The sequence below is a fragment of the Salvelinus fontinalis genome, chromosome 4 (genome assembly GCF_029448725.1).
Source record: "Salvelinus fontinalis isolate EN_2023a chromosome 4, ASM2944872v1, whole genome shotgun sequence".
In the NCBI taxonomy this organism is placed as follows: domain Eukaryota; kingdom Metazoa; phylum Chordata; class Actinopteri; order Salmoniformes; family Salmonidae; genus Salvelinus; species Salvelinus fontinalis.
This window is the reverse complement of record NC_074668.1, coordinates 49,779,154-49,801,185: the sequence shown is the minus strand read 5'-3', so window position 1 is coordinate 49,801,185 and position 22,032 is coordinate 49,779,154. Positions and strand designations below refer to the sequence as shown.

The following is a 22,032-nucleotide window of genomic DNA, read 5'->3' as shown; positions in this document are numbered from 1 at the left end:
AGATAAAATGCATTTGTGTTCATTGTCCGGGGCTTATGCCTGCCCATACCATAACCCCACTGCCACAATGGGGAACACTCTTTTCACATCAGCAAACCGCTCGCCCATACGAAGCCATACAGGTGGTCTGCGGTTGTGAGGCTGGTTGGACGGACTGTCAAATTCTCTAAAACGACATTGGAGAAGGCTTATGGTAGAGAAATAAAAATTCAACAGCACGCTCCCTCAACTTGAGACATGGCATTGTGGCCTTTTATTGTCCCCGGCATAAGGTGCACCTGTGTAATGTTCATGCTGTTGAAACAGCTACTTGATATGCCATACCTGTCCGGTAGATGAATTATCTTGGCAAAGGAAACATTCTCACTAACAGGGATGTGATAAATTTGTGCACACAATTTGAGAGAAATACGCTTTTTGTGCATGTGTAGTATTTCTTGGATCTTTTATTTCAGCTCATGAAACATTGGCCCAACACTTTACATATTTATGTGTGTGTGTGGTACTAGTCAGAGGTTTGGACACCTACTCATTCAAGGGTTTTTCTTAATTTTTTTACTATTTTCTACATTGTAGAATAATAGTGAAGACAGCAATACTATGAAATACACACATGGATTCACATAGTAACCAAAAAAGTGTTAAACAAATTATTCAAATCAGCCAACCTTTGCCTTGATGACAGCTTTGCACACTCTTGGCATTATCTCAACCAGCTTTGAGCTAGTCACCTGGAATGCATTTCAATTAACTGGTGTGCCTTGTTTAAAGCTCATTTGTGGAATTGCTTTACTTAATGCATTTGAGCCAATCAGTTGTGTTGTGACATGGTAGGAGTGGTAGACAGAAGATAGCCCTATTTGGTAAAAGACCAAGTCCATATTATGGCAAGAACAGCTCAAATAAGCAAAGAGAAACGACAGTCCTTCATTACTTTTAGACATGATGGTCAGTCAACACGGAACATTTCAAGAACTTTGAACGTTTCTTCAAGTTCATGTGCAAAAACCATCATGCGCTATGATGAAACTGGCTCTCATGAGGACCGCCACAGGAAAGGAAGACCCAGAGTTACCTCTGCTGCAGAGGATAAGTTCATTAGAGTTACCGGCCTCAGAAATTGCAGCCCAAATATATGCTTCACAGAGTTCAAGTAACAGACCCATCCCAACATCAACTGTTCAGAGGAGACTGTGTGAATCAGGCCTCCATGGTCGAATTGCTGCAAAGAAACCACTACGAAAGGACATGAATAAGATGATGAGACTTGCTTGGGCCAAGAAACACGAGCAATGGACATTAGACCGGTGGATATCTGTCCTTTTTGGGTCTGAGTCCAAATTTGAGATTTTTGGTTGCAAACGCCGTGTCTTTGTGAGACGCAGAGTAGGTGAACGGATGATCTCCGCATGTGTGGTTCCCACCGTGAAGCATGGAGGAGGTGGTGTGATGGTGTTGGTGCTTTGCTGGTGACACTGTGTGATTTTATTTAGAATTCAAGGCACACTTAACCAGCACGACTATCGCAGCATTCTGAAGCGATACAACATCCCATCTGGTTTGGGCTTAGTCCAACTATCATTTGTTTTTCAACTGGACAACGACCCAAAACACAGCTCCAGGCTGTGTAAGGGCTATTTCACCAAGAAGGTGAAATGGAGTGCTGCATCAGATGACCTGGCCTCCCAACAATCACCCAACCTTAACACAAATGAGATGGTTTGGGATGAGTTGGACCGCAGAGTGAAGGAAAAGCAGCCAACAAGTGCTCAGCATATGTGGGAACTCCTTCAAGACTGTTGGATAAGCATTCCAGATGAAGCTGGTTGAGAGAATTCCAAGAGTGTAAAGCTGTCAAGGCAAAGGGTGGATATTTTGAAGAAATTGTATTTTGATTTGTTTAACACTTTTTCGGTTACTACATGATTCCATGTGTGTTATTGTTATTTCATAGTATTGCTGTCTTCACTATTATTCTACATGGTAGAAAATAGTATAAATAAAGAAAAACGGTTAAATGAGTAGATGTATTCAACCTTTTGACTGGTACGATATGGTATGTAAATACAGTACCAGTCAAAAGATCACCCGGCGCAATGCTAACCGTTAGCTGGAGTGGTGTAAAGCTCACCGCCATTGGATTTTGGAGCAGTGGAAATGCATTCTCTGGCGCGATGAGTCAGTCACGCTACACCATCTGGCAGTCTGACTGACTAATCTGTGTTTGGCGGATGCCAGGAGAACAATACCTCCCCGAATTCAAAGTGCCAACTGTAAAGTTTGGTGGAGGAGGCATTATGGTTTGGTACTGTTTTTCATGGTCCGTGCTAGGCCCTTTAGTTTCAGTGAAGGGAATATTAATACAACAGCATACAATGGCCTTCTAGACATTTCTGTGCCTCCAACAGTTTGGGGAGGGCCTTTTCCTTTTTCAGCATGACAATGCCCCTGTGCGCACACACATACAGACATGGTTTGTCGATCGGTGTGGGAGAACTTGACTGGCCTGCACAGAGCCCTGACTTCAAACTCATCAAGCGCCTTTGGGATGAATTGGAACGCTGACTATGAGCCAGGCCTAATCTCCCAACATCAAAGACCGACCTCAGTAAAGCTCTTGTGACTGAAAGGAAGCAAGTCCCCCCTGCAATGTTCCAACATCTAGTGGAAAGCCTTCCCAGATGAGTGGAGGCTGTTATAGCAGCAAAGGGGGGGACTAAATCCTTATTTATACCCATGATTTTGGAATTAGATGTTCGACAAGCGTGTAGTGTATGTATCCATTGTCAGATGTTTGACAGGCAATGCATTTGGTACAGTTTATGATTTGACCAAATGACAGCCTTATTCTAACTAGCTCGTCAAAACAGTGTGCAAAAAGTATTGTATTAGTAGGTAACTGTATTGCTATAAAAGTATTCTAGCTAGTGTATTGCTATAAGTATTCTAGCTAGTGTCCATCACTGATACAGGCAATAGTTCCTTTCCTTGCCTCTCTACACAAAGCTTTAGGGCCAACTGTTATATTGGTCACCTAGTAGCCAGCTAGTGGAGAACCTTGTAAACATTACTGCTAGGTCGTTACAGCTGTTGTTTAGTTAGCATGCCAGGTAGCTAACAAGCTAGCTGCATTTCGAGTACAGTAGCTAGACAGATTGTTACAGGTACTATTTATGCTTTAAACAACATTGGAAACTATCCATATTGCTAATAGTTACCGGTAGCTGGCTGGCTAGCTAGATGGCTTTATTGGTATAGGGAGTAGATTAGCTAGCTTCCAGTATTGCCGCTGAACTCTGTATTCATCCTCCTTGATTATTCTATTCCTTTGCAGAAGAGGGAGAAGGAGAGTGGATCTCCGGTCTCTTGGCCCTCCCACTCCTACGGGAGGCAGCTCCCGCTCTGCCTTGTCCAAGCTCTTCTCTGTCCTGGCACCCCTATGTTGGGACCAGGTTCCTTCTGAAGCTGAGACATCTGCCCATCTTTCAAAAATATCTGAAGCACTACCTCTTCACAGAGTAAATTAAATAATCCTACCACACCCCTTCAATCTTGTGCATGTCCAAGCTCGGGGTGCCCTTAGACAGTAAGGAGCTTATCCCACAAACTCTTAGCTTACTGTATGCAAGCTGGAACTGCGGGTAGCAGTTGTTTTAATGGGGCTGCACTAGTGGGAAGGCTCCTCCCATCTATCCATGACCGTGCACCAGCTGGGCTTGGTCCTTCCTTGCAATTTTAGAACCGCAAGCACAAAAATGTGCTTGCTAAGTACCACGTTCATCTGTACAAACAATAGTAGGCAAGTATAAACACCATGGGACCACACAGCTGTCATACCGCTCAGGAAGGAGACGCATTCTGTCTCCTAGAGATGAACGTACTTTGGTGTGAAAAGTGCAAATCAATCCCAGAACCACAGCAAAGGTTCTTGTGAAGGTGCTGGAGGACACAGGTACAAAAGTATCTATATCCACAGTAAAACTAGTCCTATATCGACATAACATGAAAGGCCACTCAGCAAGGAAGAAGCCACTGCTCCAAAACCGCCATAAAGAAGCCAGACTACAAAAATAGAACTGTTTGTCCAGAATGACCATCGTAATGTTTGGAGTTTTTTTTACTAGGATTAAATGTAAGGAATTGTGAAAAACTGAGTTTAATTGTATTTGGTTAAGGTGTATGTAAAGTTCCGACTTAAACTGTACATACCCCGACCAGAAGCCATGGATTACAGGCAGCATCCGCACTGAGCTAAAGGGTAGAGCTGCCTCTTTCAAGGAGCGGGATTCTAACCCTGAAGCTTGTAAGAAAACCCGCTATGCCCTCCGAACCATCAAACAGGCAAAGCGTCAATACAGGACTAAGATCGAATCGTACAACACTGGCTCCGACGCTCATCAGATGTGGCAGGGCTTGCTAACCATTAGACTACAAAGGGATACACAGCTGAGAGCTGCCCAGTGACAGGAGCCTACATAACCTATTCCCCGCCAGGAGACTGAAAAGATTTGGCATGTGTCCTCAGATCATCAAAAGGTTCTACAGGTGCACCATCGAGAGCATCCTGACGGGTTGCATCACTGCCTGGTATGGCAACTGCTCGGCCTCTGACCGCAAGGCACTACAAGGGGTAGTGCGTACTGCCCAGTACATCACTGGGGCCAAGCTTCCTGCCATCCAGGACCTCTACCAGGCGGGGTCAGAGGAAGGCCCTAAAAATTGTCAGACTCCAGCCACTCTAGTCATAGACTGTTCTCTCTGCTACCGCACGGCATGCGGTACCGGAGCGCCATGTCTATGTCCAAGAGGCTTCTAAATAGCTCCTACCCCCAAGCCATAAGACTGCTGAACATCTAATCAAATGGCTACCCAGACTATTTGCATTGCTACTCTTTTATTATGTATGCATAGTCACTTTAATAACTCTACCTACATGTACATATTACCTCGACTAACCGGTACCCACTGTATTAATTCATCTTTAATAACACCTGTTGTGTTCGGCGCATGAGACAAATAAAATTTGATTAGCAATGTACTTTAAAAAAACAAACATTTTAGTCATTTAGCAGACACTCTTATCCAGAGCAATTTACAGGGGCTATTTGGATTAGGTGCCTTGCTCAAGGGCACATCTACAGATTTTTTACCTAGCTGGATCTGGGGTTCGAACCAGCGACATCTGAACCATTAGGCTACCTGTAATTGAAAGAGAATCACTTATAACTTGTTTATAACAATGTATAACCTATTTACAACCACTTAGTCTTTTTGTAACCACTTAAAACCACAGGTTGTCATTTTTACCTTTATTTTGTTAAGTTTGTGCTGCATCTTTTAATCAACTATCTGTTATTCAAGGTGGAACTTGAAAGGACATTGGAATCGACAACAAAGTCGAAACTTCATTACAAGCAGCAGTGGGGGCGTGCTTTGAAAGAACTGGCCAGGTTCAAGCAGGTAGGCCAATTTGGATGACTACCACTTTGATTCAACACAAATGTATTTGTCTGTGGTATGCTAATACAGCCTGATACCAATGCTGGTGTAGGCCTAGATCAGCATGTTTGTGCAAATCTATAGTTTGAATATATGGGGGTCATATATATATATATATATATCTCTCTCTCAAACATTAGGAACAACTGCTCTTTCCATGACATAGACTTACCATAGACTGACCAGTTCAATCCAGGTGAAAGCTATGATCCCTTGTGGATTTAACAAGTAAAATCAATTTTAATCAATGTAGATAAAGGGGTGGAGACAGGTCAAAGAATGATTTTCAAGCCTTGAGACAATTGACACATGGCTTGTGTATGTGTGCCATTCAGAGGGTGAATGGGCAAGAGCTGTTTCTAATGTTTTGTACACTCAGTATATGTGCTATACAGTTCCTTTCAGGAAGTATTCAGACCTTGACCTTTTACACATTTTGTTACATTACAGCCTTATTCTAAAATTGATTAAAAAAAAATAAAAATCCTCAGCAATCTGCACACAATACCCCATAAGGCAAAAACAGTTTGAAAAATTGTTACAAATAAACAGATATTTTATTTACATAAGTATTCAGACACTATAAGAATAATAGTGAAGACATCAAAACTATGAAATGACACATGCAATCATGTAGTAACCAAAAAAAAGTGTTAAATCAAAATAGTGTGCAAACCTGTCATCAAGGCAAAGGGTGGCTCCTTTGAAGAATCTCATACACATCTCATATAAAATATATTTTGATTTGTTTAACACTTTTTGGGTCTCTACAAGATTCCATATGTGTTATTTCATAGTTTTGATGTCTTCACTATTATTCTACAATGTAAAAAATAAAGAAAAACCCTTGAATGATTAGGTGTCCAAACTTTTGACTAGTATTGTACTGTATTTACGTACGTACATACAGTGCATTCGGAAAGTATTCAGACTCCTTTTTTACGTTACAGCCTTACTCTAAAATGGATTAAATAAAAATTCTCATCTACACACAATACCCCATAAATCCAAAGCAAAAACAGTTTTTGTTAATTTTGTTTGCTAATTTATAACAAAAAATATTGCATTTACATATGTATTCAGACCTTTTACTCAGTACTTTGTTGAAGGACTTTTGGCAGCGATTACAGCCTCGAGTCTTCTTGGATATGACAGTACAAGCTTGGCACACCTGTATTTTTGGAGTTTCTCCCATTCTCTGCAGATCCTCTCAAGCTCTGTCAGGTTGGATGGGGAACGTCACTGCACAGCTATTTTCAGGTCTCTCCTGCCTCGTCTTGGCTATATGCTTAGGGTCGTTGTCCTTTTGGAAGGTGAACCTTCGCCCCAGTTTGAGGTCCTGAGTGCTCTGGAGCAGGTTTTGGTATTTTATTAGGAACCTCATTAGCTGTTGCAGAAGCTTCATGGGGTCCACACAAAACATGAAACATGACATAATACAGAACATTAATAGACAAGATCAGCTGAAGGACAGAACTACATCAATGTTTTTTTTCAAGGCACACGCAGCCTACATATCAATACATGTACACAAACTATCTAGGTCAAAGGCATTGTGCTGTGAGGTGTATTTGAACAATATGAGATGGAACAGAGTTTCATGCAGTAATGGCTCTATATAATACGGTACGCTTTCTTGAATTTGCTCTGGATTTTGGGACTGTGGAAAGACACCTGGTGGCATGTCTGCTGGGGTAAGTGTGTGTCAGAGCTGTGTGTAAATTGATTATGTAAACAACAATTTGGGATTTTCAACACAATGTTTCTTATAAAAAGTGATGCAGTCAGTCTCTCCTCAACTCTTAGCCAGGAGACTGGCATGCATAATATTTATATCAGCCCTCTGATTACAATGAAGAGCAGGACGTGCTGTTCTGTTCAGGGCTAGCTGCAGCTTAACTAGGTATTTCCTTGCAGAACTCAACCACACGACTGGACATTAATCAAGATGAGACAAAACTAGTCCCTGCAGAACTTGCTTTTTGGAATATGGTGTCAAAAAAAGCAGAGCATCTCTTTATTGTAGAAAGACCTCTCCCCATCTTTACAACCATTGAATCTATATGTTTTGACTATGACACTTTACAGGTAGGTAACGCTAATTAATTTAGTCTCAACTTGTTTAACAGCCACACCATTCATTAATAGATTCAGCTGAGGTCTAGGACTTAGGGAATGATTTGTACCAAATACAATGCTCTTAGTTTTAGAGATGTTTATTACTGGCCACCCATTCCAAAACAGACTGCAACTCTTAAGGGTTTCAGTGACTTCATTAGCTGTGGTTGCTGATGTGTATATGGTTGAATCATCAGTGTACAAGGACACAGATGCCTTGTTTAATGCCAGTGGCAGGCCATTGGTAAAAATAGAAAAGAGTAGAGGGCCTAGAGAGCTGCCCTGCGGTACACCACACTTTACATGTTTGACATAAGAGAAGCTTCCATTAGTGTAAACTCTTAGTTCTATTAGATAGCTCTGAATCCATGACATATCAGAGGTTGAAAAGCCATAACACGTTTTCGACAACAGGTTATGGTCAATAATTTTCATCAAGAATCTCTCGAACTTTGCTACATTCATCTTTCCCTCGATCCTGCTGCTGAAAAACATCTCCACAGCATGATGCTGCCACCCTCATGCTTCACCATAGGGATGGTGCCAGGTTTCCCCCATATGTAACGCTTTGCATTCAGGCCAAAGAGTTCAATCTTGGTTTCATCAGACCAGAGAATCTCGCTTCGCATGGTCTGAGAATCCTTTAGGTGCCTTTTGGCAAACTCCAAGTGGGCTGTTGTGCCTTTTACTGAGGAGTGGCTTCTGTCTGGCCAGTCTACCATAAAGGCCTGATTTAGTGGAGTGCTGCAGAGATGGTTGTCCTTCAGGAAGATCCTTATCTCCACAGAGGAACTCTGGAGCTCTGCCAGAGTGACCAGCGGGTTCTTGGTCACCTCCCTGACCAAGGCCCTTCTCCCCCGATTGCTCAGTTTGGCCGGGTGGCCAGCTCTAGGAAGAGGTTTGTGGTTTCACACTTTTTCCATTTAAGAATGATGGAGGTCACTGTGATCTCAGGGACCTTCAATGTTGCAGATATGTTTTGGTCGCCTTCCCCAGACAAGTGTGTGCCTTTCCACATGTCCAATCAATTGCATTTACAACAGGTGGACTCCAAGTTGTAGAAACATCTCAAGGATGATCAATGGAAACCTGATGCACTTGAGCTCAATTGCGAGTCTCTTAGCAAAGTGTCTGAAAAAGTTATTTCAATTTTTTATAAATTTGCAAACGTTTCTATAAACCTGTTTTCGCTTTGCCATTATGGGGTATTGTGTGTAGATTGGGAGGGATTATCAATTTTAGAATAAGGCTGTATCATAACAATATGGATAAAGTAAAGGGGTCTGAATACTTTCTGAATGCACTGTGTGATATAGCCCATATCATGCACAACTACGGGGCATAGTGTGGATATAATAACAAAAGTGCAGGGAATGCAGACATTTTTGGGGGTGTTGAAGTTTGATTGAACAATCAGAATGAAGTTAGCCACATTGTTGCATCCCTAGGGTAATGAACTACTCATATAGCATGTTTATAACTTTTTTTCCAAAACATAAAATACTGTCATACTGTGAAAAACGTTGATATGTTATTTTGGCCATATTGCCCAGCTCTAGGCTTAAATCAAATTTTTGTCCCCCCCACCCCCTGATGTCTAAATATTTTACATTTGTTGCATCCTTGCAGCATGTGTCAATGATAAATAATTAACAGCTTGAGGATAAGTGTGAATGCAAATAAAGCCGCGTTAGTTAACTTTACTCTACCTTTCACAGCCTCATCATACAGTATATCATGTGGATTCATTCGGTGTGTGTGTTTTTACATGGGCCCCAATTTTTTTCCCCAAAGGTGTATTAGACATCGATCACTTTTAAATCAGCACAACCTTATAGTGGGCTTTGAAACCTGTGCTGCGTCTGGAGTGAACCCTTCGAGGGACTGATCCAATGTCAACAATGTCGGCACACTGGGCTTATCAGGCCTCACTAATAACTGTTAAAGACAAAAGCCAGCTGGAAAATCTGAACCCTCTTTTTTCTGGCCTTTCTAAGTGCCAGATATATGTTAAGAAAACACAAGTTGATTTATGTTGCACTAAGGGCTTCATAACTTAATGTGAAATAGCCCTATAAATCATGTTTGTATTATGTTAAGCATTAGCCCAGGCGTTAACCATTTAAATGTCACACTTGTTTTTAGGAGTATCTGTCAGACCTGTGCTTGGATACGCTCTGTGTAGTTAACGTTTGTTTGGTTTGTGCTATGCTATCATTATTTGTTTCACCTATCAACTCGTCTGCATAATGTTTAGCTACGTTGCGGCAAAGAAATTCTCCCCTCAGGAATAATGCCTTTTTCCCTCTAAATGTCCAGATGGTAAGAATGAAATGCAGCTCTTTAGAAAACTTCTACATTCCTGACTTAGCCCTTAGCCTTATCTTATCTCTTAGCCTCTAATACAGCAGATACGGTCAACTGGTTAATTTGAGCCCAAGTATGCCTGCTGCCTCCTACTCCCCTAACTCTGAACCGCCTTGGTATTTGGTGTCAGTGTGAGACCTGAAAAACTGGAGCTTTTAAATCCCCCAGGTGTCTGTCTGTCAGTCGGCTTATTTTCCAGAAAACTGTAGTTGAGGCCCGTCTGGGCAGCTTGCTTCACTCAGGCGAGTCCCTAGTCTGACCCACTGGATGCAGGCCACTGGGAATGGGGGTCATTCACTGGTCACTCAGTCCTGCTTGCGCTGCCTTTGTCCTCTCTCCTCCCTCTTTGAGAGAGCCAGACTCTTGAGGGCTGTGTTTACCAAGAGCCTGTCCTCCATTACTGAGAATGCAGTGGAGTACCACACACCTAACCCCTAGCGTGGCGCTGTTGTCCACTGGAAATACTTAATGCACTCTTCAACCAGCAGTATCCAAGGAAATCCTTTGCCCAAGAGGCCTTACAAAAATCCCTGCCATAATTGCTTCAGTGTTGTTGCTTTGGCGCTTACTTGGCAATGTGCGCTCCAGAAATGTTTCTGTGGTTTGTTTTTCTAGCAATTTTGGTAAAACAAATGTATTACAGGCGACTAATGTTCACAGAAACCACTAAATTAAACTTAATTCTGTGTCAACATATCACTCAGTAATAAAGATGAACTGAGTTTTGCCCTGGCTGTGTGAGAAAAAGGAACTTGTCTGTATTTTAACCAGTGGTTGTCTGAAAAAGGGAAGCGGTGTCCATATCTGAACCAGTAACTGTTAAGTGTCAGGGAACACATGACATGTCCCTTAACTGCGGTTCTTTGAAACTGTCACAGGATTCTCTTGGTAAAAATGCTTTTTATTCTATGATCAGCTTTTTATTCCATGGTCCCAATGTAAACACTAGTGATTGGGGGAACAATCTGTAGTTATGTATCGCAATATTATTTTGGATAATATTATACTTTCCAAGTATTGATTTGTAGTAATAATAATATACTGTTTAAGTCGGAAGTTTACATACACTTAGGTCGGAGTCAGTAAAACTAGTTTTTCAACCACTCCACAAATTTCTTGTTATCAAACTATAGTTTTGGTAAGTCAGTTAGGACATCTACTTTGTGCATGACACAAGTAATATTTCCAACAATTGTTTACAGACAGATTATTTCACTTGTAATTCACTGTATCGCAATTCCAGTGGTTTAGAAGTTTACATACACTAAGACTGTGCCTTTTTTAAACGACTGAAAATTCCAGAAAATGTCATGGCTTTAGAATTTTCTGATTGGCTAATTGACATCATTTGAGTCAATTGGAGGTGTACCTGTGGATGTATTTCAATGCCTACCTTCCAACTCAGTGCCTCTTTGCTTGACATCATGGGACAATCAAAATAAATCAGCTAAGACCTCCGAATAAAAATGGTGGACCTCCACAAGTCTGGTTCATCCTTGGGAGACATTTCCAAATGCCTGAAGGTACGACGTTCATCTGTACAAACAATAGTACGCAAGTATAAACACCATGGGACCACGCAGCCGTCATACCGCTCAGGAAGGTGACGCGTTCTGTCTCCTCGAGATGAATGTACTTTATTGCAAAAAGTGCAAATCAATCCCAGAACAACAGCAAAGGAACTTGTGAAGATGCTGTAGGACACAGGTACAAAAGTATCTATATCCACAGTAAAACGAGTCCTATATCGACATAACCTGAAAGGCCGCTCAGCAAGGAAGAAGCCACTGCTACAAACCGCCATAAAAATGCCAGACTACAGTTTGCAACTGCACATGGGAACAAAGATCGTACTTTTTGGAGAAATGTCCTCTGGTCTGATGAAACAAAAATAGAACTGTTTGGCCATAATGACCATCGTTACGTTTGGAGGAAAAAGGGTGAGACTTGCAAGGTGAAGAACACCGTCCCAACCGTGAAGCACGGGGGTGGAAGAATCATGTTGTGGGGGTGCTTTGCTGAAGGAGGGAATGGTGCACTTCACAAAATAGATGGCATCATGAGTGAAGAAAATTATGTGGATATATTGAAGCAACATCTCAAGACATCAGTCAGGAAGTTAAAGCTTGGTCGCAAATGGGTCTTCCAAATGGACAATGACCCCAAGCATACTTCTGAAGTTGTGGCAAAATGGCTTAAGGACAACAAAGTCAAGGTATTGGAGTGGCCATCACAAAGCCCTGACCTCAACCCCATAGAACATTTGTGGGTAGAACTGAAAAAGTGTGTGCATGCAAGGAGGCCTAGAAACCTGACTGTTACTCCAGCTCTGTCAGGAGGAATGGGCCAAAATTCACTCAATTTTTTGTGGGAAGCTTGTGGAAGAATACCCGAAACGTTTGACCCAAGTTAAACAATTTAAATGCAATGCTACCTAATACTAATTGAGTGTATGTGAACTGCTGACCCACTGGGAATGTGATGAAAGAAATAAAAGCTGAAATAATTCTCTCTACTATTATTCTGACATTTCACATTCTTAAATTAAAGTGGTGATCCTAACTGACCTAAGACGGGGAATTTTTTACTAGGATAAAATGTGAGGTATTGTGAAAAACTGAGTTTAAATGTTTTTGGCTAAGGTGTATGTAAACTTCCGACTTCAACTGTGTGTGTGTGTGTGTGTGTATATATAGATATATGTATTTATTTAAGATGGTGTTAGCTAGCGCTAGTCTGCTGTACCTGCGCCAAAACGCCGGTATTCTTCATCCAATAGCTTGTTATCATTTTTCAATAATGAGCCAACATGTTTTCAACACTTATTTCCATGACTAATCAAAACAATTTTTGTCGTGCTTTCTTGTCTCTCTGCTGCAGATATATAGTGAGCAATATGTATGAAACATCATCGCAATAAAATCGCAACATTGAATTGCAATACATTTAGAATCGTGAGAATTGGGATACCCTATTATCGTTTTCAGCACCTAAGTATCGTGATAATTTCGTATCTTTAGGTCCCTGCCAATTCCCAGCCCTCAAACACCTGGTTGTTTTCCTACTGTGTGTGAGAAAGTATGCTGTGCTGCAGAACAGAGTGATATGATAACAGCCTTCTCTGGTATGTTGTGTTAGAGAGAGCAGGAGAGCGCCATGACACGGCTGAAGAAGCAGCAGCAGGAGCTGGAGACCATGAGGCTGCGCTACCTGGCAGCCGAGGAGAAGGAAGCCGTCAAAAGCGAGAAACACGAGCTGGAGGACATCAGGAATGAGCTGAACAGGTACCAACTACCACATTCTACGCTAGAATTATTTATCTTCCAAGAGCCTGGAGGGTTCACTTAAGACCAGTTAAATGGAATTTAATTCAAAACAACTTTAGTCAAAGACAAAAGGGACTTTTTTTTATGCTCTCTGTATCCTCCCCCAAGTTCATTTATTCATTGACATTCTTATGCCAGCCTTATACTAAACTCAGCAAAAAAAAAAATGAAACGTCCTCTCACTGTCAACTGTTTATTTTCAGCAAACTTAACATGTGTAAATATTTGTATGGACATAACAAGATTCAACAACTGAGACATAAACTGAACAAGTTTCACAGACATGAGACTAACAGAAATGTAATAATGTGTCCCTGATCAAAGGGGGGGTGTCAAAAGTAACAGTCAGTATCTGGTGTGGCCACCAGCTGCATTAGGTACTGCAGTGCATCTCCTCGTCATGGACTGCACCAGATTTGCCGGTTCTTGCTGTGAGATGTTACCCCACTCTTCCACCAAGGGACCTGCCAGTTCCCAGATTTTTATTGGGGGAATAGCCCTAGCCCTCACCCTCCGATCCAACAGGTCCCAGACGTGCTCAATGGGATTGAGATCTGGGCTGTTCGCTGGCCATGGCAGAACACTGTCATTCCTGTCTGCAGGAAATCACGCACAGAACAAGCAGTATGGCTGGTGGCATTGTCATGCTGGAGGGTCATGTCAGGATGAGCCTGCAGGAAGTGTACCACATGAGGGGGAAGGATGTCTTCCCTGTAACGCACAGCGTTGAGATTGCCTGCAATGACAACAAGCTCAGCCTGATAATGCTGTGACACACTGCCCCAGACCATGACGGACCCTCCACCTCCAAATCGATCCCGCTCCAGAGTACAGGCCTCGGTGTAACGCTCATTCCTTCAACGATAAACGCGAATCCGACCATCACCCCTGGTGAGACAAAACCGCGACTCGGCAGTGAAGAGCACTTTTTGCCAGTCCTGTCTGGTCCAGCGACGGTGGGTTTGTGCCCATAGGCTTGTTGCCGGTGATATCTGGTGAGGACCTGCCTTACAACAGGCCTACAAGCCCTCAGTCCAGCCTTTCTCAGCCTATTGCGGACAGTCTGAGCACTGATGGAGGGATTGAGCGTTCCTGGTGTAACTCGGGCAGTTGTTGCCATCCTGTACCTGTCCCGCAGGTGTGATGTTCGGATGTACCGATCCTGTGCAGGTGTTGTTACACGTGGTCTGCCACTGCGAGAACCATCAGCTGTCCGTCCTGTCTCCCTGTAGCGCTGTCTTAGGCGTCTCACAGTACAGACATTGCAATTTATTGCCCTGGCCACATCTGCAGTCCTCATGCCTCCTTGAAGCATGCCTAAGGCACGTTCACACAGATGAGCAGGGACCCTGGGGATCTTTCTTTTGGTGTTTTTCAGTCTCAGTAGAAAGGCCTCTTTAGTGTCCTAAGTTTTCATAACTGTGACCTTAATTGCCTACCGTCTGTAAGCTGTTAGTGTCTTAACGACCATTCCACAGGTGCATGTTCATTTTGTTTCTGGTTCATTGAACAAGCATGGGAAACCGTGTTTAAACCCTTTACAATGAAGATCTGTGAAGTTATTTGGATTTTTACGAAACATCTTTGAAAGACATGGTCCTGAAAAAGGGATGTTTCTTTTTTTGCTGAGTTAATAAATATTTACAGTTGAAGTAAGCAGTTTACTTACACTTAGGTTGGAAACATTAACTTGTTTTTTAACCACTCCACACATTTCTTGTTAACAAACTATAGTTTTGGCAACTCGGTTAGAACATCTACTTTGTGCATGACACAAGTAATTTTCCCAACAATTGTTTACAGACAGATTATTTCACTTATAATTCACTGTATCACAATTCCAGTGGGTCAGAAGTTTACAATACACTAAGTTGACTGTGCCTTTAAACAGCTTGAAAAATTCCAGAAAATGGTGTCATGGCTTTAGAAGCTTCTGATAGGTTAATTGACATCATTTTTGTCAATTGGAGTTGTACCTGTGGATGTATTTCAAGGCTTACCTTCAAACTCAGTGCCTCTTTGCTTGACATCACGGGAAAATCAAAAGAAATCAGCCAATACCTCAGAAAAAAATTGTAGACATCCACAAGTCTGGTTCATCCTTGGGAGCAATTTCCAAATGCATGAATGTACCACGTTCATCTGTACAAACAATCGTACGCAAGTATTAACAGTATGGGACCACGCAGCCGTCATACCACTCAGGAAGGAGACTCGTTCTGTCTCCTAGAGATGAATGTACTTTGGTGCGAAAAGTGCAAATCAATCCCAGAACAACAGCAAAGGACCTTGTGAAGATGCTGGACTAAACAGGTACAAAAGTATCTATATCCACAGTAAAACGAGTCCTATATCGACATAACCTGAAAGGCCGCTCAGCAAAGAAGCCACTGCTCCAAAACCGCCATAAAAACACGAGACTACGGTTTGCAACTGCACCTGGGGACAAAGATCGTACTTTTTGGAGAAATGTCCACTGGTCTGATGAAACAAAAATAGAACTGTTTGGCCATAATTACCATCGTTATGTTTGGAGGAAAAAGAGTGAAGCCGAAGAACACCGTCCCAACCGTGAAGCACGGGGTGGCATCATGTGCACTTGACAGAATTGATGGCATCATGAGGGGAAATTATGTGGATATATTGAAGCAACATCTCAAGGCATCAGTCAGGAAGTTAAAGCTTGGTCGCAAATGGGTCTTCCAAGTGGACAATGACCACAAGCATACTTCGAAAGTTGTCGCAAAATGGCTTAAGGACAATAAAGTCAAGGTATTGGAGTGGCCATCACAAAGCCCTGACCACAATCCTATAGAAAATTTGTGGGTAAACTGAAAAAGCGTGTGCGATCAAGGAGGCCTACAAAGCTGACTCAGTTACTCCAGCTCTGTCAGGAGGAATGGGCCAAAATTCACTCAACTTATTGTGAGAAGCTTGTGGAAGGCTACCCACAACGTTTGACCCAAGTTAAACTATTTAAAAGCAATGCTACCAAATACTAATTGAGTGTATGTAAACTTCTGACCCACTGGGAATGTGATGAAAGAAGTAAAAGCTGAAATAAATCATTCTCTCTATTATTCTGACATTTCACATTCTTAAAATAAAGTGGTGATCCTAACTGGCCTAAACCTGGGACTTTTTACTAGGACTAAATGTCAGGAATTGTGAACAACTGAGTTTAATTGTATTTAGCTAAGGTGTATGTAAACTTCCGACTTCATCTGTATGTGTATGTATGTATGTATATGTATATATATGTATATATATATATGTATATATATATATGTATATATATATATGTATATGTATATATATATATATATATATATATATATATATATATATATATATACATACACGTACACGTACACGTACACGTATATGTATATGTATATATATATATATTGCTCAAAAAAATAAAGGGAACACTTAAACAACACAATGTAACTCCAAGTCAATCACACTTCTGTGAAATCAAACTGTCCACTAAGGAAGCAACACTGATTGACAATAAATTTCACATGCTGTTGTGCAAATGGAATAGACAAAAGGTGGAAATTATAGGCAATTAGCAAGACACCCCCAAAAAAGGAGTGATTCTACAGGTGGTGACCACAGACCACTTCTCAGTTCCTATGCTTCCTGGCTGATGTTTGGTCACTTTTGAATGCTGGCGGTGCTCTCACTCTAGTGGTAGCATGAGACGGAGTCTACAAACCACACAAGTGGCTCAGGTAGTGCAGTTCATCCAGGATGGCACATCAATGCGAGCTGTGGCAAAAAGGTTTGCTGTGTCTGTCAGCGTAGTGTCCAGAGCATGGAGGCGCTACCAGGAGACAGGCGTCTCCATCAGGAGACGTGGAGGAGGCCGTAGGAGGGCAACAACCCAGCAGCAGGACCGCTCCCTCCGCCTTTGTGCAAGGAGGTGCACTGCCAGCGCCCTGCAAAATGACCTCCAGCAGTTTGATTTCACAGAAGTGTGATTGACTTGGAGTTACATTGTGTTGTTTAAGTGTTCCCTTTATTTTTTTGTGTGTGTGTGTGTGTATGTATATATATATATAATATATAGTGTGTGTGTGTGTGTGTGTATATATATATTTGTATATGTGTGTCATATATATGTGCGTGTGTGTGTATATATGTGTATGTAATATGTGTATATATAAATATATATATTATATTATATGTTTACTTATGTGTGTATGTCATTTATATGTGGATATGTAATTTATTTGATGTGAAGGGCCGCACTCTTCCTTGGGTTGTTTTCTGAATTCAACATCTTACCCTCCTCCCCCGCTGGCTGTTTTTCTACCGCAGGTTAAAACAACAGGAGGACAAGAGGCCATGGGGCAGCAACTCTGCCGGCCCCGCCGTGTCTCTCAACGAGAGCGCCGACGATCACCTCAGCCGGCTGCTGGAGGAGAGAGACACTCTGTTACGCACAGGCGTGTACACACACGAAGACCGCATCATCAGCGAGCTCAACAGGCAAATCCAAGAGGCCATGGCACACAGGGTGGACCACTAGTCTAGCATCTCATGCTAATGCATGATAGAAAACCAGCCATCAGACTCATCTAAATATGAAGTGTTGATCAATTCCTAGTGTGCCAAATGGTCTGAATTGGACTATCAGATCACTTCAACTCTCCAGGGACAGTAGAAAGCAGCTCCAGGGACAGAAAGCTAGCACAAAGGCAGAAAACTTGAAGGAACAAGTGAGAGTGTCTGCCTTTGCAAGGGATTGACTTTGTTTTGTGTAAGTGTTTTTGGTTATTTTTCATGTTCATTTTGGCTTTCTTTGTTACATGTGTGTATTATCTGTTTCATACTATGGGCTAATGTCAACATTTTAGAGATGATTGTGAAAAGGGAAAGGCCTAAAATTATTTTACCAAGCGTTACATTCCAAATGGATATGGTTTAAATTATTAGAATGAAAGTGGTTGAAGGTTCGTCGGTGTGTTTATACTGAATGAGTTGTCTGTATACACCAGGTGGCGCTGTAACATCAGCAAAGCTACATGTAAATTTACCAGCTTGTTTTTCTTTTTTCAGATCCAGAATTAGTGTGATAATTATTTGTTTGTCATGACTAACATGCATAGACGATTCTTGAATGTATATTGATTTGTGTGTATTAAATAAATGATTTTGGGATTATATGCACCTTCATAGTCTTGTGTTAGTGAGCTCAGGTAGGTTTTCATCTCTGCACCAGTGGAAGCTGCTGAGGGGAGGACGGCTCATGGTAATGGATGGAACGGAATTAATGGAATGGTATCAAACACATACTTTCCATGTGTTTGACATTCCATCTACTCCATTTCAGCCATTATTATGAGCTGTCCTCCCCTCTGCATCCTCCACTGCTCTATACCAGTGTCAAATAGTCAAATCATACTTAGTAGTATTCAAAATGGTATCGCATGCATTTGGGTTGAGTCAACTTGTTGTTTGGCATTGGACCCACTTAAATCTAACATCTTATATTCTTCATAAGCAGTATAAAACTTGACTAATCAATTATAAACAAAGTCATCGACATAAAGGGCAACGTAAAAGGTCTACATCTGGTGCTTTGCAAAAGGTGCCATAAGAAGCCATTCTACATAGTTTTATTTGCTAATGAAGGATTTCTGTAGGCCTTATAAAGCATGAAGGCTTTATTAAAGGGTGACCGCACTTCCTGATTTGGCCTAATTTAAATTTGGTCAGCGAGAGAGCCGAAGCCAAAGGATTTACTCCGCCCAAAATCTGTCCATGTGAGATGAGCACTTTTTTTTGTATGGAGGTCTATGAGAAAGTGTCGAATTACATGAGGCTTATTTGATCAAATAGTTCTGTAATGTTTAGGCTGTTACAAATGTACTGATATAAGTGGACGCACGTGGCATTTCGGCAACGACTTAATTGTGCCTGTTGACAAGTGTATCTGCCATCTCATTGGCTAGAATGGTCCCACCTGATCTTGCATGCCTTCAATGATTCCCATTGTTAGAATGGTCATCTGGCTATCTTGTCAATATAATAGATATTCTTTGATTTGGTTCATTAAGAAATACTAGTGGCCGTGACAATTCAAACGTGAGTTGTTTTTGGGGTTTGGTTTGATGGGTTTCTTGTGTGTGTTCGCAGGTGGGAAAAGTTATCCAAATAATTTTGCCAATTAGCTTCGGCAAGCTGGTGTGCAACCATGGCAAAGTTGTTGGTTTGACTTTGGATATCTGCAAGGCTAGTTAGGCACTATCAATAAATTAAAATGTAAATTAGACAAAATTTCATGTTGAATTCTTTTTAGTTTTCTCATGAAATGCTTTTTATATTTGTATATTAATTTCTACAATTTATAGTTGGTTTGAGGTTAAGTCATTTAAATTTGGAGCTATTAGAATTTTTACGTCTAATTTACCTATGGTCCCTAACTAATCCCATCGGGATATCCAAAGACAACCCAAATGTACCACAGGCATTACGATTGCGTCGTGTGCAGCTGCACTCCGAATTGATGATTACCTGTGTGCTACCAGCTGTGGGCATGTGGGCAGGGTTGAAACAAATCCAATCCAGAGAGGAAGAGGTGAAGCCAGAGTCTCAACTTGGCCCAAAATCTGTCTCCTCCAGCAGGTGCTGTTTTTGCGCACACCAAACAAGGAGTTTTCTTTGAAGTTCAATGAGTGTTGAATTTGGTAAACAAAAAAATGTGAAGTTTTGTAATGCTTAGGTTGTTACGAGTGTACTGATTGATATAAGTATGAAAATGTAACGTCCTGGCAACTGAACAAACAACTTTATATCGGAGTTGTGCCTGTTGGTCGTATCGGCCCTCTCATTGACAAGAATGGTCCCACCTGATCTCGCCTTCTCCCGACTGCCTTCCATCTTCGAGGACTTGTATTTCCATTGTTAGCGTGAGCACTTGATCTACTATATTGACAAGCTGGTCAATTGTGGCCATTCTTAATTTACGTTGTGGTGCAGTCACAACCACAAGTCTCACAGACGAGAATGACTTTTTGACCAAAATTGACCTCTATACAATTTGTAGTCAATTTTGACAGTAGAATAAATGTTTCAGACTCATATCGATGCCACAAGTTCGTTTTTAGGGGCAGTTGCTCTTCAAGCCTTAAAAAGTCAAACTTTGTTTAAAGTTGAAGTGCTGTCTTTATTTGGACTGGTAATTTCTAAAGATGTATGTAGTGTAGTTGGCATAATATCCCATTACAGTAAATGACTCCAGTCCCTAAGAGTATTTCTCAAAACACATCCTACGGTATAGCTGAGGGAGCACCCCCCTATCCACATCGATGGGACAGCAGTGGAGAAGGTGGAAAGTTTTAAGTTCCTCGGTGTACACATCACGGACAAACTGAAATGGTCCACCCACACACACAGTGTGGTGAAGAAGGCACAACAGCGCCTCTTCAACCTCAGGAGGCTGAATAAATGTGGCTTGTCACCTAAAACCCTCACAAACTTTTACAGCTGCACAATTGAGAGCATCCTGTTGGGCTGTATCACCGCCTGGTACGGCAACTGCACCGCCCTCAACCGGAAGGGCTTTCCAGATGGTGATGCGGTCTACACAACGCATCACCGGGGGCAAACTACCTGCCCTCTAGGACACCTACAGCACCCGATGTCACAGGAAGGCCAAAAATATCATCAAGGACAACAACCACCCGAGCCACTGCCTGTTCACCTCACTACCATCCAGAAGGTGAGGCCCGTACAGGTGCATCAAAGCTGGGACCGTGAGACTGAAAAACAGATTCTATCTCAAGGACATCAGACTGCTTAACAGCCATCACTAACACAGAGGCTACTGCCTACATACAGACTTGAAATCATTGGCCACTTTAATAAACGGATCACTTGTCACTTTAATAATGCCACTTTAATAATGTTTACAAATCTTGCATTACTCATCTGATATGTATATACTGTATTTTATATCATCTATTGTATGTTGCCTATCCCGCTCTGTCATTGCTCATCCATATATTTATATTTATATATTTTTATTCCATTCCTTTAATAGATTTGTGTGTATTAGGTAGTTGTTGTGGAATTGTTAGATTACTTGTTAGATATTGCTGCACTGTCAGAACTAGAAGCACAAGCATTTCACTGCACTCGCAATAACATCTGCTAACCATGTGAATGTGACCAATAAAATTTGATTTGATTTATATCCATTGTATCTGTCATGTCAATGGCCGCTACTCTACCACTCTGACACCGCACACATGTTTGATGTTAAGTGCCTCTATTAATCACTCTTCTTTTTTGGGGGTTTGATACTCAAGGATTTACAGATGGATTCTAGGGCACCAACCCAAATTCCACATTAACAAATGATAGAACAATGTAATTGAATATTGCGAGATGGGTTGATGAGCTCAATCTGCTGACCTGCGGGTGCAGGAGTGTGATAGCTTACACATGTAATCACATGTTGAACATGTCTTAACACCGCCCGCACACACCGCCTGAGTGTGTTCCCATGCGTTCTGTCTGGTGGTGGGTGGTGGATGGCTTGTGTTGTCATCTGGGCTGACAGTGTGCAGACGCTCACAGCTCATCTGTCTGGTGGCTGAAGAGAAGGGCTGAATTCCTCCTGGCTCTTTATCTGGCTGGCGAGGAGCAGGGCCCAGGGCATGCTGGAGACTGCTGTCTGTAAAACCTGGCCCAGCTGATAGTGACGTAT

The 22,032-nt window shown here is 41.8% G+C and overlaps 1 protein-coding gene across 3 annotated transcripts in view; it reads left to right on the top strand.

Moving 5' to 3' along the window:
• cep120 (centrosomal protein 120) overlaps window positions 1-18,482 on the top strand; it is a 65,122-nt gene extending 46,640 nt beyond the window's left edge. For all 3 annotated transcript variants that reach the window (XM_055920457.1, XM_055920455.1, XM_055920456.1), the window contains 3 exons: window positions 5,362-5,460; window positions 13,123-13,268; window positions 17,637-18,482. In XM_055920457.1, coding sequence (XP_055776432.1) covers window positions 5,362-5,460; window positions 13,123-13,268; window positions 17,637-17,847 — 456 coding nt within the window. In that variant the 3' untranslated portion in view covers window positions 17,848-18,482. The remainder of the gene's footprint in view (window positions 1-5,361; window positions 5,461-13,122; window positions 13,269-17,636) is intronic.
• The last annotated feature ends 3,550 nt before the right edge of the window (window positions 18,483-22,032 follow it).